We start from the raw sequence: 17,227 nt of genomic DNA, 5'->3' as shown, positions 1-17,227 counted from the left end.
TTAAAAAAAATATATTGGAAAATGAACAGATAAGAAGAAGAGCCTTTCATGAGATGAATGGAAGAAAAAAGTTGTTGAATGAGACAATTACATATTTATTATCTTTCATCAAGAGGTGAGAAATATCTTTTTTGCTGAGAACAAAAACAATTTGAGAAGTTGAGCTTTTTTTCAAAGTACAAAGCCACACATTTGAGATGGAACGTTAATTCCAATCAACTTGTTGAAGTTGCCCAACAGTGAAATCCATTGTTTCAGAAATGAAAAATACTAATTTAACAAAGAAGACAAACAAGGGAATGTTTCTTCTGAAATATTCGCAATAGAGCGAATATCCGAACGCAAGGAGCAGGTTTGCTCCTCAATAATGAGTTTGATCTTAAATTATGGGTGGTTTAAGATCAAACTTCGCTAACAAATAAACCTTTCTTACACACCATTGTCCGCAGTAATAATGACACAAGATCCTGTTAGAATGGAAACCAGTGACAGCGAGGACAGAGGAATTGATCTTGCAATTAGACTTTCAAGAGCAGAAAATTTGATTGAGGAAATGGCGAGAAGCCGAGTAGTTCCGAGCCGCTCGGGAGCAGTAGGAATATTACCAATGAGAAAGACGAAGAGGGAACGACCAAGAGGAAGATCTCTATCGAGATCAAGCGAATCTGAGTCCGAATCTGATGACACAGAGATGATCGCAAAGAAAAGACACAGACAGCGATTGAGGGGCAGTCGCGGACGTAACCAGACGAAGAAATGGGACGATGCAGAAACCAGCGAGAGCGATTCCGGAAACACAGAAAAGCGGGAAGAGGAGCAAGATAGATCCGAAGATTTTTTGGGAATTTTCCCAGACGAATGGTTAACGCCTAGGAGACAAGCAGGAGAACTGAAGAGATTCATGGACTTTTGCAAAGCCGGATCTATCAGAATAAATGACGACATTCTGAACACTTTTATCTCGGAGACGGAGAAGAACTTTTTTACAAGACACACTGACATCAGTTTGAACGCCTTAGCAGTGACGGGGGTCACTGCTGAGGGAAGAAAAGACTCCCCAGAAGCCGCTCGGGTTATCGAGCTGCTTCAACCCGCCCTGGAATCGGGGTTTGAAGCCGCGAAGGCGATTGCAGCCCTCACTACAAGAGAATTGAAAAGGACGCGCTTAGAGGAAGAAGAGAAAGAGCGACTGAGGGGGCTCTTTTGCGCGTACGCCCTAATAGCAGACTGTATCAGCCGCATAAACTTGCTGAAAGTTATCCCTCAATCAAGCTGGGAGAATGTGAAGTGTTTTCTGGACGGGGGAATGTCCAAGGACATCCCAGAGAGTTTCAGGAGACTGGTGGATAGCACCAGCTTTTTTCGTCCAGGGGGGGACGCTCCAGGGTATGGAGCATCCCCCGTTTCTCCCACAACCTTCGGCCTCGCCCCAGTCAGGGGCGTGCGCCCAGGGAAGTACAGCACAGGCAGAAACGCTCAAGGCTTTGCCTACAGACAATTCCAGAAGCAAGGGTTCGAAGGGGGCTTCTCAAATTTCAAACAGAGAAGGAGGTCAACACAAGCTCGACCACAACAGGCCCCAGCAACAGCTGGGAGAGCTCCCTCGTTCACAGTCCCCCTTCCTCCAGCTCCCCCGAGGATACAGGGAGAATCAGCAGCAGAAACAGCTACTGGAACGAGCCAGTGGGCTTAGAGATATCCGCGCTTTTTCGCGAGACAGAGAGAGAAGAGAGAGCCGCGCTTCGCCGCGAGACAGAGAGAGAAGAGAGAGACGCGCTTCGCCGCGAGACAGAGAGAGAAGAGAGAGCCGCGCTTCACCGCGAGACAGAGAGAGAAGAGAGAGACGCGCTTCGCCGCGAGACAGAGAGAGAAGAGAGAGACGCGCTTCGCCGCGAGACAGAGAGAGAAGAGAGAGCCGCGCTTCACCGCGAGACAGGGACGGACATGACGCTGTCAGAGTTCATGGGAATGACAGTACTACGAGAGATCCCAATCAATCGACAGACAAGCACAGGGGAGGAACCCTCGGAAGTCTGCGAGAGCAACGAAGAGGCATTGAGCCCTTCCGACCAAAAGAAGAGGATAGAGATAGAAAGCTCGATAGATTGCGAGATGGGAATAGGGAGAGAGAACACAGAGGAAGACTCCGTATATCCCCGCAAGACAAAACAGAAGAACGATCAGGAGCCCGAGAGGGAGGTAGTGAAGAGAGTCTGGAGAACTTATGGGACTGTTATCGAGTCCCCAATTGGGAACGCCCTGGAGGTGAGCTCGAGGACAGCTATTGCAGACACTCTCGAAGGAGAGGGGAATACACAGATACAGTTTTGCAACAAGAGTCCAGAAGTGAGGAGTTGCGCAGCAGTGGGACCACCGAAGGAGCCACTTCCTGGGAGACTGGTGAACAGGCTGAGCGAGTGGAGGAAGATTGGGGGAGACAAACTAGTGAGCCGTGGTATAAGAGCTCGATGGATGAGTCCCCAGTCCCCAATCTCACTCGAGGAGAAAAAACACAGACAAGAGTTTCGGGGAACAACAGAGATGACAAACAATTATTTATCCCTCTTGCAGGAGGAATTGAGGGAAGGAGTGGTGAAGCTCATACAGGAGTCGGAGGTGAAGTGGTTCAACCCGACATTCATGGTCCGGAAGAAGAACGGAAAGTGGAGGAAGATTCTGGATTGCAGAATTTCAAACGAGGAAGTGCTAGGGAAACACTTCAAGATGGATTCCCAGGAGACAGTTGTGGAACTCCTGGAGGAGAACGATTGGATGACTACGCTCGACATATCGAGTGCTTATCAACATGTCAAAGTGGACGAGCAGTTCAGTCCCTTTCTGTGCTTCAGCTTTCAAAAGCAATGTTATACTTACGTGGGGATGCCATTTGGAGCAAAGGACGCGCCCAGAGTATTCACGAAGATAATGAGACGGGCAGCGTCATATATCAGAGAACATTGGAAGGTAAAGCTGGTGATATATCTGGACGACATCCTCCTCATGCACCCAGACAGGGATGCTTTGAGATCGATCTCACAGGAGATAGCCCAGTTCCTGAGAAATCTGGGCTGGATACTGTCGGAGGAGAAGCTGAAGCTAGAACCCGCAAGGAGCGTGGAGTTTCTGGGATGGCTGTGGAACTCAGAGAAGATGGAAGTGACGCTCCAAGAGAGAAAGAGAGTGCTGCTCCTGGAGGATGTGCGAAAGTGGATAGCACATGCAAAGAAGAGGAGGAGGCAAAAGACGAGGGACTTAGCAGCACTCCTCGGGAGGCAAAATTTTGTGAGGTTACAACACCCACCAGCGAGCTTGTGGATGAAGCGCATGCAATACGTGCTGAGGCATGCAATAGCCCGCGGAGGCTGGAACGGGACAGTGATACCCAACCCAATGATGTTAGGAGAATTAACACATTGGAGGAAAACTCTGAGAGAGAACAGACCAAGTAGTCTGAAGAGAAGGAACACACCAGCAGAGCTAACAACGGACGCTTCAGAGCTGGGATGGGGTGCAGTATTAACAATACCAACAGAGAACAAAGAGGAGAAGATATATGTCCACGGGAGTTGGACCCTCCAAGAGAGCGCATTAGCGATAAACGAAAAGGAGTCCAGAGCAGTGTTGAGGACTTTGGAAAGGAAAGGAGCATGGCTGAAAGATCAGAAGATAGATCATATTCGTCTGAAGACAGACAACATGTCCACGAGATGGACAATCCAGAAGAAAAGAGGAGCGCCATCGCTCATCCCAACACTGAGAGCATTGGAGAAGAAACTGAACAGCCTGGACTTGACAATACAGATGGAACACCTCCCGGGAGAGCAGAACACGGAAGCAGATGCACTCAGCCGGATGGCGAAAAAGCCGGACTATGCACTGAGGGGGTAGAAAGTCGCAGAGATATTACAGACAATCGGACCGAGAACACTAGATACAATTTCAGAACAGATTGCGCCGGTGCCCTGCGGAAGTACTTGGAGACTATCCTCCATGAGAAGGAAGAGAGAGAAAGGAACACCAGAAGACGACATAGTGCTAGTCCACCCGTTCCTGAGAAACATTGGACGAGTGATGAAAGAGAAGATGAACGAAGCTCAGAGGGATCTGACGATTCTGATTCTGCCAGCCTGGCGGGGGCAGACCTGGACCCCGCTACTGCAGCCTGGGCTTTTGACAAAGACCCTGGGGACCTTTCAGGAGTGCATGATACCGGGAACGAAGATGAGAAGGGAAGGCTGGAAATTACCCCCAGGAGAGGTAATAAGCGTTATACTGGAGAAGAGAATATTCAAGGGAGAGACCTCTTCTTAACATGGGGAGAACACGTTGGAGCAAAAGACATAGTAGCAGCAATCCTTAGAAATCAGAAGAGTGAGAGAGATACGTGGAGAGCGCTGCGAAGATTCAAGCAATTCCTTGATAGAGAGAGCATGGATGACACTGACCCCCTCACAACAAAAGATGCAAAATGGATTATGGCAGAGTTCATCGAAACACTCTCGAATACAAACCTCTCAAGCGGAGTAATAAATCAGACAGTACGGAAGGTGCTGGATGCTATTAACCTCTTCAGAAAGACTAAGGTTGAAGTGAAAGACATAGAGATATTTCTAAAAACCTATGTGGGGGAGAAACCAAGAAGAGGCAATCGATACAAATCGATGTGGGACTTGACAATCATTACGAAATGGGCTGAAGCCACTCACGATACGAAAGACCCACAGACCCTCCAAAGGAGGGCTCTTATTTTAACTATGATATTTGGTGCGTTAAGACCAGCAGAGCTGGAGAGGATGAGAAGAGGGACAACGATATTTAAAGACGAGTTGGTCCAGACACAAGTACAAACAAAAATATCAGGGGGAGAGACCGTTAAGGTGATTATAAATAAACATCCAAACTCAAGAATCGATGCTGTTGCAGCGCTCCAACGCTGGATGAATTATACAAAGACAACCTTTAGAGACGAACATGTGTGGTTCGATATCAGAGAGAGGCAACCTGCAAACTTGCAGAGGATTAAAGAAGAATAAGTGGCTGTCTTGAGAGAGAACGGAATACCCGACACATTTACCGCGTACTCGATTAGATACGCTGTGATAACGCACTTAGCAAGACAACAAGCTGCAGATTGGAAAGCAATCAATGCGTACGCGAGATGGGCGCCAGGCTCTAGAGTAGCCCAGGAGTATTATACCGTGTTACCAGTTCAGGACACGAGATGGATCCTGGAGACAATCGGTGGCCCAGTACCCCTTGCTGAAAAGGGAGAAAAGTCGGAGAAGGACAGCAAATGAAAAGAGATCTCAAATGAGAATACAGAATCAGGAACAAAGGAGAACACAGAAGAAAGGGCTCAAGCAGGGGGAGAAGCGGAGATGAGCAAGAGAAAGAATTTGAAGAAACGAGGATCGAGTCGAGAGAAGAGTTCACATCATGAGAACGATATAGCACAACTCCCCAAGGGTGATGAGACACCCTCCATAATTCCCCGCAACATTATGGAGCTTACGGAGGGTAGACAAACTGCCTTGCAGAAGAAGCTCGAAACCGATCGGAGGAAACGCGGAGAGAGAAGCATAGTGTGAATTGCCATGACTGTTCAGGCGCAGAAGACCCGATCGAGAACACCCCGAAAACATTCCAAGAGAGGGAGGGAGGAGAGACAGGGGCTGCACCTTCATCTGCAGTCCCTCTATTCATCCGCCGCACGACAAGGTGCTAGGCAGGAGGGTTTAAGATCAGAGGAGAGAAGAGAACGAGGGATTTCAAAACTCATTATTGAGGAGCAAACCTGCTCCTTGCGTTCGTATATTCGCTCTATTGCGAATTGATAGAACGCAGTGAGCAGGATTTGCTCCGAAATAATACTAACGCGGATGGAGAGACTCAGAGCGGCTGGATGCGTCAGAGAGAAACATATTTGGAGGAATATGACGAGAAAAAGGGCGAGATATAGAAGGATAGAGGAAAAGATCAACCGCCCGAAGATATTTATGAACACCTAGAATTTGGATAGAGAAACATGTGACGAATGTTGAGTTTTAATCAAGATCCTACTCCTTTGTTTCGTTATTATGGATTTTACTGAGACGAATTAAATTTTAAATATGCAGTGTGCGATGTTTGGGTGTTGCTCTGCTGGATCAGCAGAAGAGCGGGAGGCAGTACACATCACATGCAGTTTTCTTTTCCACGTCTCGCGAAAGCGACAGTGGTTTTTCTTTCTGCTCCGTTTTTAATTTTCGCCTCACCGGATCCCTGCACAGCCTGCAGGAGGGAGCTCCGAGGGGCAATGCCCCCTGCCCTCTGGTCTTCGAGACCATGGCAAAAGGCGAAGTCGGTGGTGAAGTGAAGCGGACAATGCATTATTTTATTATTATTATTAATTCTTAATGTTATTGTTTTGTTTTTTCATCTCGCCCTTTTTCCACGTCATAGGGGAGGGTGAAGTTTTTCACTCAAACCACCCATAATTTAAGATCAAACTCATTATTTCGGAGCAAAACCTGTCTCACTGCGTTCTATCAAGATAAAAGATAACTTCACTGCTTTTTGCATCTGGAGGAATGGAGGCAGACCAACTAAGATACACACATGAAGAAACAGTTTCAATGCAAAGTGAATGAAGAAAGTCACAAACAATATGATCCATTCATTATTGCATTATATGGAAAGAAATTATAGAAGTTGAGCAGCACTGAAATCCTTCTTTTGTAATCGTTTTCATTCCATGAAAACAATGCAACTTTTGAATGTTGGATTTCTCATCAATTTTATCTTTTTTTATCTGTGTTCAGAAAATGCAAATTCTTTTGCTTCTCACCATCTGAGCCGAAATGAACAAGTGCCTTGTTGGCATCCATTTCTTCTGTCACTCAAACATCATCTTTCACAGTCACAGCTGTTGAATTTGATGGATCGATTGCTATTGGAAGTTGCTTAATCCATCAAACAACTTCATTGATGAAGACCTTTCATTGAAGTCTTTCAATAAAGCTGACAATGTTCCATATTATATCCTCTGCTGATGAGAACAACAGATTTCTTTTCATTTTTCATTTCGAAAATTCCTTATCATCATTTTTATGCTGTCTTCATCTGTTTGAGAAATCAACAGAGTTTATCAAATCACAGGTTTCAAAAACGGTTATGTATTATGATTGATTGATGTGTAGAAAAAATGAAAAAAAAAAAAAAAAGATAATAATGCCATTCAATTGTTTTTCAGGAGGATTGTTGTTAATGATTTTCGAAAATGAACTTTCAAGACAAAAGACAAATATTGTTGCAATTTGATTTCAACCCAACTTACACAATGAAAACAAAACAAATCTGTAAACATTTTTTATTCCTCGAATAAAACATAATACAATAAATTATTATTTGTCATTTTTTGTCAATTATTCACAAATTTCTCTCTTCAAAAGTGATTAATTTTAAAAATAATAATTATTCAATAATCAAAATTTTTCAAAGATATATTTGAGAATATATCAGATTCATTTTCAGATGTATCAAAAAAAATATATATATATAAATGGAAAATACAAATATATTGGGCGCAGGAATTTTTATTTTCAGTTTTTTCTTTCATCTTCTTCCATGGCGAGGTTCTCCACCAGCGCAAAAGTTGTAATAAATATTGTTGCTCTGATGTTGGTTGTTGTCAATTGCTGCAATGAAAGAGGCATTGCTGAAAAACAAAATCAACAAGAAATGAATTGGAAGATGCCAGAAAGCACGATCAGCATTAAGAACAGCAGCAACAAATACTACAATAAAAAAGGCATAGGTGCAGCAAAAGTCATATTCTCACCAGGTGATCGTGTCAGTTGTGCTCGAACAAATGTGAATATCGTCAACGCCTCGTTGTGTGTGAGCGATCTCGTCATGGAACCTGTTGGTGGCTGTGCATTCCTCGCTGCACAACATCACTCGTCATGCACCATTTTCTCCTCCACTTGCCAAATCCACGCAGATGCCAGCCACACACTTTTCCTCTCTTCCCACAGCTCCCTTTCTCTCACCAACTTCTCCCTCTTCATCCCTCAACCAGCCATCCTCTCCTTCCCCCTCTTCTCCATCCCAAACAATCTCCTCCCAGATGCACACTCTCCAATCCCCGCCTCCTTCTCCATCTCCGATTCCTCTTTCTCCTCGTTCATCTCCCTCCACAATCCCTTCCTTTTTTCTCCTTTATCATCCTCTTCTTCTTCCCTTCTCCATCGCCATCTCCAAATCCACCTCGATCTCCATCTCTCGGACACACTCTTCACAAACATCACCACTGCACCACAATCCACACACACCATTCCTGCCAAACCCACACACACACACAACTCATTCACCACCACCACCACAAACACAAACACCACAAACACAACCCCTTCCTTCTCTCTTCATTCCTCTCTCTTTATTCACTCGACCATCTTCCAACACACCCACAACCCCATCGATGGAACCATTCTCCCTTCCCTCAACGGTCCATCCGCTTCTCTCTCTGCCTTCAACGCTTCTTTTCTCAGTCAAACACGCTCTTCACCAAATGCTGCTGAGGTGCATGTTGGAACAGAATCTCAAAGAAAAACGCCTGGAAGACTGACTTCATTCGATGTGAACAGTCATCGCTTCGAATGGTGCGAATGGAACGATTCAAATGGTGGAAGCGATTGTGGTGGAGCACTAAAAGTTAATTGCACTAATGCAAATCTCACAATCACTTCTTGCTCATTCGATAATTGTTCAAATACAAATCATGGTGGAGCATTATATTGCGATTGTTTGTTAAAACTTGATATCACAAAATCCAATTTCACAAATTGCTCTGCGTCATTTGGAGGAGCAGTCCATACAACAAATCCACAGCAAAATTCTGCTTATTACCATTCAGAAAACACAGTTGAAAATTGCTCAATAACAAATTGGTGCGGAACTGGTTGGTATTTTTATATCGGCAATTTTTCATCAAACGGTCAGTTCTTGTTCAACAAATGCAAGTGCATTTCAAATTCTGGTGGTAGTTCTGCTGGTTCTTTGACATTCAATAATCCCCCAGGAAACAAACCAGAGAAATTTTTGGTAAATGAATGTCAGTTCATCTACAACAAATTGACATCAACCTCAACTTCATGGGGAGGTGCTGCAATTTTCTTCAATTCAACTTATTCTTGGATGAATGGAATAAAATTCATCACATTTTGTTTCTTCGATGGCAACACCGCAACAAATGGAAGGGGCAATGATGTGTTCTTTTACGGAAGCAGCATCACCAAATCTCCATTCCAGCAATGCGGTTCAACAACTCCAACACAAAGAGTGTGGAACAGCAATACAGCTGACAGCGATGTATATAATGGCTGGCTTCCAATCATCAACCAGAACAAAATCGTTGCAAATGGTGGAAGTGATGTCGATGCCTGTGGCAAAACACAGCAAAGCCCATGTGCCACAGTGGAGTATGCCCTCGGATGCATTGCTCCCTTCAGTGTTGCCTCCCTCTCTCTTCTCGTCTCCGCTTTCACTCCCGCAAAGACTCTCACATTCCGTGCTCCAAATACAAAAATCATCGGAAATGGTATAACCACCACCACCATCGCCTCAAGCGGCATTCCTCAACCACCAAACTCACATTCGCAATCATCACAATCAACATCATCATTTTCATTTTCATTATCTTCATCATCAACATCAATATCTTCTTCACCAGATCCATCTGCCACTTCTGCCCTCTTCCAACAGACCCAGGGCTCCCTCACAGTCTCTGCCCTCGCCATCGCCCACAACTCCACAAATACCATCACTCCCATCCTCTTCCACCTCTCCGGTAACTCCCCTTCCCTCAATCTCAACACAACCACCATCACCGGAACAACCTCCATAACAATAAAAACTCCCCTCTTCTTCCTCACTACTGGCTCCCTCGCCCTCAACCACACAGCAATCACACAACTCTCCCTCAACAGCCAGAGCATCTTCCACCTCACCTCCCTCACAAACCCCCTCACCCTCAACTCCTCCAACATCACCCACATCACCTCCACCGCCACTCCCACCAGCTGTGTCCTCTCCTCTGCCACCTCCCCTGCCCTCTCCCTCTCCCTCACCAACTGCACCATCACCAGTATCAACTCAGCTCCACAAAACCAACAGACTGCCACCAATGGAGGGTGCATCTCATTCGCCTCATCTGCCCCTGCCAACACATTTTCAGTGAGTGATTCCACCTTCTCCAGCTGCTGCGTGAGTGAGGAGACAAGTTCTGGAGGAAAAGGCGGTGCACTCATGATCGAGTTCAATGAAGGCTTACAAGTGTCATCCACCTCCTTTTCCATGATGAATGTTGTGTTTTCAGAGAACAAGGCGAGAGTCGGAAAAGATGTGTATTTTGTGTGCGAATCCCTTGTCGCTTCTGTGAAAGAGCCCTTGTTCGCCTTCATGAGAAGCATCACTGAAAAAGACAACTCGGTTGTTGGGCATGACAGAACTCAAATGTTTAGCGATTGGGATGTGAACCTGTTTGTGTTCCTGGATGGGTATTCTTCTGACACGATATATGTGGATGGAACATCTGGAGTGGAGGAAGTGTATTGTGGGTTGGAAAAGGCTCCATGTTTGAATGTGAATTATGGGATGGGGCATTTGAAGAGAACGCAGAATATTAAACAGGAGATTATTGTGTGTTCAAAATCGTCTTTAACAGGATGCTTGGATGTTGGAGGAATGGATATGAAAGCAAAATCCGAGACAATTGTGGGTGTTGAATGCAAAAGGGAAGTTAGTGGCTCTGAAGACTGTATTCTGAAATCAACATTGGCGACAGAAATTCAGTTCATCGGGATTATTGTTCCATCAAGTTTTATCAGAACAATCACATCGGTGATTGAATCAACCACTCAAAATGGAGAGTTGCACATGAAGAACTGTGCGATCAGTGTGGTTGGAGGGAAGGGAAGCACAATTGGATTTTCCTTGATCAGATCAACAGGAAAGATGGTTGAGCTGGAGTTTGTCACGATTTCAGATGTGAAATCATCAGTCGCACTGTTTTCAATTTCTCCTTCATCAGAAACTGTGAATGAAGACGAATTCAGAGTGAAACTGTTGAATTGCACAATGGAAGGATGCAGTTTGGATGATTCCTCATTTGGTGAATCTCCATTGATGATATCTTCTTCCGTTTTGTTTGAAAACAGCAATTTTTCGAATATTGAAAATAAGGGCAGCGAAGAAGGAGGTGTTGCAAAAGTGATATTGCAAGGGAATGAAGAATTGGTGATGAAATCAACAAATGCATCATCTTGTTCGCTTTTAAAGAACAATGGAAAAGGTGGGTTTTTGTTTTTGGATTGTCAGAATTGTTTGAATGAGAAGCCATTTGCTTTTGATGTAGGAATTACTTTTGAGAACAACAATGCAGCCATTGGAAAGAATGTGTTTATTTTGGGAAAAGATTTTAATTCTTCTGTAACAAATGATTCATTCAAGTTCGATTATTCTTCAATGAAGGATGATATGACTCTGTTTGTTGGAAGTGATAATTTTCATCAAGAAAAGGATTTGTTCTTGTTTCTGATTCAATACAGCTCAACTGAGATATTTATCTCATCGAGTGGATTTGATGTTGCACGATGTGGAAGTGAGGAAGAGCCATGTCAAACGATGTGGAAAGGGATGGAAAACATGAAAAAGGAGATTGGAAATAAAACAATTCAAATTGAAGTATCAACTTTCATTCGAGATTCTTTCAATGTTTCAAATTATCAGATCAAAAAGAGTGTAAAGATGGGAGAAGAAGATACAAAAGCAACTTTGAATTTTGAAAAGGCAATTGGAAGTCAATTGGAATATTTCATGGTGAATGAAATTCATCTTGAATTGTCCAACATCAAACTTCAACTTGTATCGGGATTTGACAACTCAGCCAAAACGATTATTTCAAACAAAAATGGAGAATTGGTGATAACTGGATGTTCATTCCATTCAGAAGCAGGGATGAACAATGGATTTGATTGTTTATTTGTGGATGCGATTGGAGGAAGCGTGGAAGTGAATGATTTGTCGATGGAATCATGCAATGTTGGAAACAGCATATTTGTTATTCATGATGCTGGAATTACTTGCAATTTGATGAATGTCAGCGTGGAATCGTTGAATGAAAGTGGAGGATGCATTTTATCAATCAAGAAATCTGAAGCAGGGTTGAAGATAAATGAAGGAGGTGAAGGAGGGATAAACCTTCAAATTGACAAATCATCATTTTCAGGAGTGAAGAGAAGTGACAATGGAGCAAGCATTTTGGAGTCAAACAACGAGAAAAAGATTTGTTTGATTGTGAATGAGAGCAACATCACAGAAGACAAAGCAGAATCAAGTGAAAAAGGAGGGGCAATATTCTTCACATTGAGTGTATCTGGATCAATGAAGATGATAGAAACGATCATCAGTCAATGCAGCTGCACCAATGGGAAAGGAGGAGGGGTGTATCTGGCAACAAAGGAAACAGGGTTTCTTAATTTCACATTTGTGGGAATGAAATTCAGTGCGAACACAGCAAAAGTTGGAAATGATATTTTCATTGAATGCTTCAACATCACATCTCAGATCAATGAAAGGCAATTTCAGTTTGATCTTCGAGAGGGACATTATTCGCGGATGAATGCGATATATGGAATTGATTGTTGTGAACACAAAGAAGATACAGATCTGATTGAATTTGTGACTATCCATCAGAGTGACACAATTGTTGTAAGCAGTGTGGTTGGATCGAATAACAAACAATGTGGAACAAACACACTTCCATGTGGTTCAATTGATTATGGGTTGATGCATCTGACTTTCGAGCTGATTAGTCAAATGTTAATTGTGAAAGAGAGTGTGATTGAGGAAGAGATAAATTTGGAGGAGATGAGCCTAAGTTCGAAGAGCAGAGAGATGTGCAAAGTTGAAGTGAAATCAAATATTGGAAAAACAAGAGATGCTTTGGTGACGACAAATGGAACAGTTTCATTGATGAGAATGAGTTTTGTGTTTGATTCAAATTTCATTTCTTCACATGAATCACTGATATCACCAGAAGGAGGAATTCTTGAGACAATGAATTGTTCATTCACTACAAAACAATCAGCAGAAGAAAGAAATGCAGTATTTGCAAACATTCCATTTCACATTATCAATATGGATAAAGGAGAATCACAACTTATGGAATGCAAAGTGACAAATCTAATACTTCGTGAATCAGTTTTGTATCTTTCATCACCGCTTCCATCAGTGATTGATTCATTAACGATTTGCAATTCAACAATTAATACATCTCTGATTGAGATTAATGAATGCGGGCAATTGAATATGGATAGATTATTTGTTGAAAATATGAATACAGAAGAAAATGAAGAATCATTGATATCTTGCTTTTCAATGAAAAAGACGATGCAATTGACAAATTGCACAATTGGTGGAGTCTGTTCACAGGCAACAAAAGGGAAATTGATGAAATTGGAGAATAGTTTGGATGTGAAAATGGACAGTTGCATTTTTGATGGAAGTTCAAATGAAAGAAATGAAAAGAATTCAAATGAGGAAGAAGAGATGTGCAGATGGGATGGATCTCTTGTGGATGTTGTGAAGAGTTCTGTTTTGATGAAAGATACAACATTATCAAATTCTCCAGAAGGTGGAATTACAATGAGTGGAGGAAGTGTGAAAATAGAAATGGGGTTATTTGAAAACAATAATCCAACTATTGAAGGGTATCCATCACCGAGAAGAAATATCATCTGTTCAGATTCAGGAACATTGAATGTGATGAGTTTGAAGGGAGGAGATGGATGGAAGGATAACACATCACTTTGGATGTTGAATGAAGGGTGCAGTTTTGAAGGAATTGTTACAGAAAGGGATTCATCATTCTTCATTCCTATGTTGGAAAGCGTGGAAGCAAAAGAAGAGGCAAATAGAATGAAGCTGATATTCAAAGGAATGCTTCTTATTCCATGCAATCTGTCATTCTCAGTTGTGAAGAGGAAAGGAGAAGAGAAAGAGATTGAAAAACATGATTTTGATTCAAATGGGTTTTTATCAGAAAGAGAAGTTGAGGGAAGTGTGGGAAAAGATCTCATCAGCAATTGTGAAAATGAAATAGAAGTGAGTGTGTACATTGTGTTTGGGGATGCAGAATCGCCTTCATCAACAAATTCATTCATTCTGAAGAACAGAAGTGAGATTGAGCCAAAAGGAGATGAAAGAATTGTTGAAGGAGGAAAAGAAGGAAAATCGATATGGCCTCTAATTGTTGTTATGTTGGCTGTGTTGTTCTTGATTGCGATGATAATCTCCATTGTTGTTACAATTCGATGGAGAAGAGCAAAGAATGAGAATAAAGATCTGAGAGAGATTGTGAATGACTCTGTGAAAAAGGATCCGAAACTGATTGAGATGGTGACAATGGAGATGTCACCTGAAGAGCAGTGGAGGAGAGCGGAGAAGGAAGCAGAGAAGAAAAACGAAGAAAGGATAAAGAAAAGAATAAATGGAAAGGAGATGGTGCATTCAGAATCTGAAGAGTATTTGCTGGCTGAGAATGGATCGACTGAATATATCTTGGGGAAAGACTCAGACAAAATACCTCAATGGATGCTGGAGAAGGTTGATGAGAAGGAAGAAGAAGAGACAAGAAAGAGAACTCCCTCACCATCCATTTCTTCCACATCCACAACAGACACAGATTCAACATTTGTTCGAGGAGAGGATCTTTGCCCAACCACCTCTTCAATGTCAAATCTTGTGGATGCAATGGCCTGCTCGTCTCCACATGAGAAGTTGATCGTGGATTTGAGGGATTCATTGTTCATGCTCCTGCATGGAAGGAATGAGAAGAAAGAGATGGCAATAGGCACTCTCCAGGAGAGAGAAGTGACAGCTGCCCAAATCTTGTTCTGGGTGGCAAACGGAGCTCTTCATTCATTTGATGAAATGGAAAATCCTCTTTCTTCACTTGCCAACCTCAGTCCTCACATCGTGCTGTTCTCAGAGCATATGGTGATCTGCATTGCGATGCACTCAGACTGTTCTTCTGATGATAGTTCAGATTCATCGTCGATCTCTTCATTGACAATTGTGACATCTGCAAGTGATGATGAAGATTCTCTGCCTTCATCGGCTTTTGAGGATGACGAGGACAATCGATATGAGTGCATGCGGTGGAAGGCGCCGGAGCTGCTGATGAACAAGAACAAGGAAGCAACAAAGGAGTCGGTTGTGTTCTCTATCGGTATGATGCTGTGGGAGTGTCTGACGCTGGAGATCCCGTTTGGGGAGTATGAAGGGGAAGTGGCAGGGAAGAAGATAGCGAGTGGGGAGAGGCCGAATCTGAAGCTGGTGAGAGACTCAGACTATGAAGAGTTTGTGGAATCGCTGCTGTGGTACGACTGGCAGAAGCGGCCATCGCTGGAGGGGGTGAAGAGAGAGCTGCTGGGGCACATGCCTGCAGGAGCTGTGATGTTCACTGCATCAGACGCCATAAGCCTCGAGGAGTCGGAAAACGAGGAGAAAAGGAGCACAGTCGAGATAAACTCACGTGCTCGTGAGGAGGCGGAGCGTTTGTTGAAGGAGATGACAGCTTAATAGGCTTGCTGTTGCAAAAACTGTTGTGCATGCAATAATCCATAAATCTCAAAGAAGAATTGAACGGTGGAGTCTGACAGAGAAAGGGAAATTTTTTTGTTTGGAAAAGTTAAAACATTGATGGAAAATGGCGAATATGTGAAAGAAAGAAAAGACAGAGAGAAATTGCGTAAAATGTTCAAATGTATTTGTTAAATTATTTATTTTTTGTAATTGTTGGTATTTCGTTCGTTTGTTTTTGTCTTATTTCAAACAGATTCAAAGCAAAACAGTTGATTCTGAGAGATTCTTGATGTTGATTTTTGTTTCTTCTGTGTCAACGGTACTCAAAAAAAGAAATATTGCAAGGCAACAATTGACACACAGATATTAGAAAATCAAATCTTTCGGAGTATCTTTTGGGTGCATTTGAATTTTTCGATAAAAATTATAACATTATTTGAAAGATTATTATTTATTTGATTAGGGTTAATTATATTCAGAAAAACGGAACATAAAATATTCGCAAACATAATTCAAAGAAAGTCCAAAATCTGATTCATTTAAGATAAAAGAACGATTCCCTTCCATTATTATCTTTTTAACTTCAATAAAATGGAAACAAAACCTAAACTGAGTTTTTATTTCTATTTCAGTGAAGTTTCGAAGGAGGAACAGAAATTTGATCAAAATATGAAATTCGTATTTCGTTTGAAAAAACAACAAAAAAAAGTTTTCTAAAAATTATTGTGCATTATAATTCCAAGTTAGTCTTATTCCATTGAAAAATAAAAAATCAATTATTTTTGTGACTCAAATCATCACTCTCATGATTAAAAATAGAGAAATATATTTCGTTTCGAATAATCTCACAAAAAAAGCAAAATATTTGATTTCATTTGTGTTATTGTTTTTGAAATCATAATATTATTCGGGTCGTTGATTTTTCAAAATTATTTAGTCATTGGGCTGTGATTTTGTATTCAAATGTTGAAAATTTTCGCAACCACTTTTAAAACATAGAAAAATAATGCATCTTTGATGAACTTTTTGTTGTCAAAAAAGCCAGAAAAAAATGGGTTTCTTTATTGAAACACATGTGAGATCCCAAAACAATTAATAGTTATGTCAACGATGCTTGTTTTCAGATATGAAAATCAAATTTGTTTTGAAATCCAAGTGAGTTTTATAATGTTATGAGAAAAACAATTTTTTCGTGCTTTGTGCAAAAAAAGCTTGAAAGTCCGTATTTTCCCCCATTTTAACAGAAAATTTATTTTGTTTGGTTTGCAAATGAACAGAAATATAATTATCAAAAAGAACAACAGAATTTGTTTCAAGAAAATGCATCATTTTTCATATTTCAATAAACGATGTTTCTGATTTTAAATAACTTGAGAATATAAAAATCACACAAAATAATTAGTTCATTTCATTAGTGAAAATGTTTCTTATTTCGAAATTGAATTATATTTACAACTGTTGTCGTCAAAAAAACTTAATTATTATAATTTGAAATTTGGCAATTCAAATAATGTTATCAAAAAGAATAAAATATCAAAAAGAAATGAAAAAAACTTCATTAGATCTCTGAATTTTTTTGTAACGGAAATTCCATTCGTAAATC

General features: G+C 41.7%; 5 protein-coding genes across 5 annotated transcripts; 3 read left to right on the top strand and 2 right to left on the bottom strand.

Annotated features, from left to right (window-relative positions):
• Positions 1 to 454: 454 nt before the first annotated feature.
• MONOS_1538 (uncharacterized protein) lies at positions 455 to 3,449 on the top strand (the record flags this gene model as incomplete). The annotated part of the gene is made up of 2 exons (XM_067868250.1): positions 455 to 1,209; positions 1,316 to 3,449. The coding sequence occupies 2 exons, from the start codon at positions 455 to 457 to the stop codon at positions 3,447 to 3,449; spliced, it is 2,889 nt and encodes a 962-aa protein (XP_067734434.1).
• Positions 3,450 to 3,503: 54 nt separating this feature from the next.
• MONOS_1537 (uncharacterized protein) lies at positions 3,504 to 5,033 on the top strand (the record flags this gene model as incomplete). The annotated part of the gene is made up of 1 exon (XM_067868237.1): positions 3,504 to 5,033. The coding sequence occupies one exon, from the start codon at positions 3,504 to 3,506 to the stop codon at positions 5,031 to 5,033; it is 1,530 nt and encodes a 509-aa protein (XP_067734433.1).
• A 4,221-nt stretch (positions 5,034 to 9,254) lies between these two features.
• MONOS_1536 (uncharacterized protein) lies at positions 9,255 to 9,569 on the bottom strand (the record flags this gene model as incomplete). Its single annotated transcript, XM_067868228.1, has 1 exon — positions 9,255 to 9,569. One exon carries the CDS (start codon positions 9,567 to 9,569, stop codon positions 9,255 to 9,257), a length of 315 nt encoding a protein of 104 aa, XP_067734432.1.
• Positions 9,570 to 9,614: 45 nt separating this feature from the next.
• MONOS_1535 (uncharacterized protein) lies at positions 9,615 to 10,286 on the bottom strand (the record flags this gene model as incomplete). Its single annotated transcript, XM_067868219.1, has 1 exon — positions 9,615 to 10,286. One exon carries the CDS (start codon positions 10,284 to 10,286, stop codon positions 9,615 to 9,617), a length of 672 nt encoding a protein of 223 aa, XP_067734431.1.
• Positions 10,287 to 10,332: 46 nt separating this feature from the next.
• On the top strand, positions 10,333 to 15,914 carry MONOS_1534 (uncharacterized protein; the record flags this gene model as incomplete). Its single annotated transcript, XM_067868209.1, has 1 exon — positions 10,333 to 15,914. One exon carries the CDS (start codon positions 10,333 to 10,335, stop codon positions 15,619 to 15,621), a length of 5,289 nt encoding a protein of 1,762 aa, XP_067734430.1. The 3' UTR covers positions 15,622 to 15,914.
• Positions 15,915 to 17,227: the final 1,313 nt, after the last annotated feature.

The sequence above is a fragment of the Monocercomonoides exilis genome (assembly GCF_001643675.1).
Source record: "Monocercomonoides exilis strain PA203 chromosome Unknown scaffold5-2102611, whole genome shotgun sequence".
Classification (NCBI taxonomy): Eukaryota; Preaxostyla; order Oxymonadida; family Polymastigidae; genus Monocercomonoides; species Monocercomonoides exilis.
The sequence above is the reverse complement of the archived record's forward strand: the minus strand, read 5'-3'. Positions and strand labels throughout refer to the sequence as shown.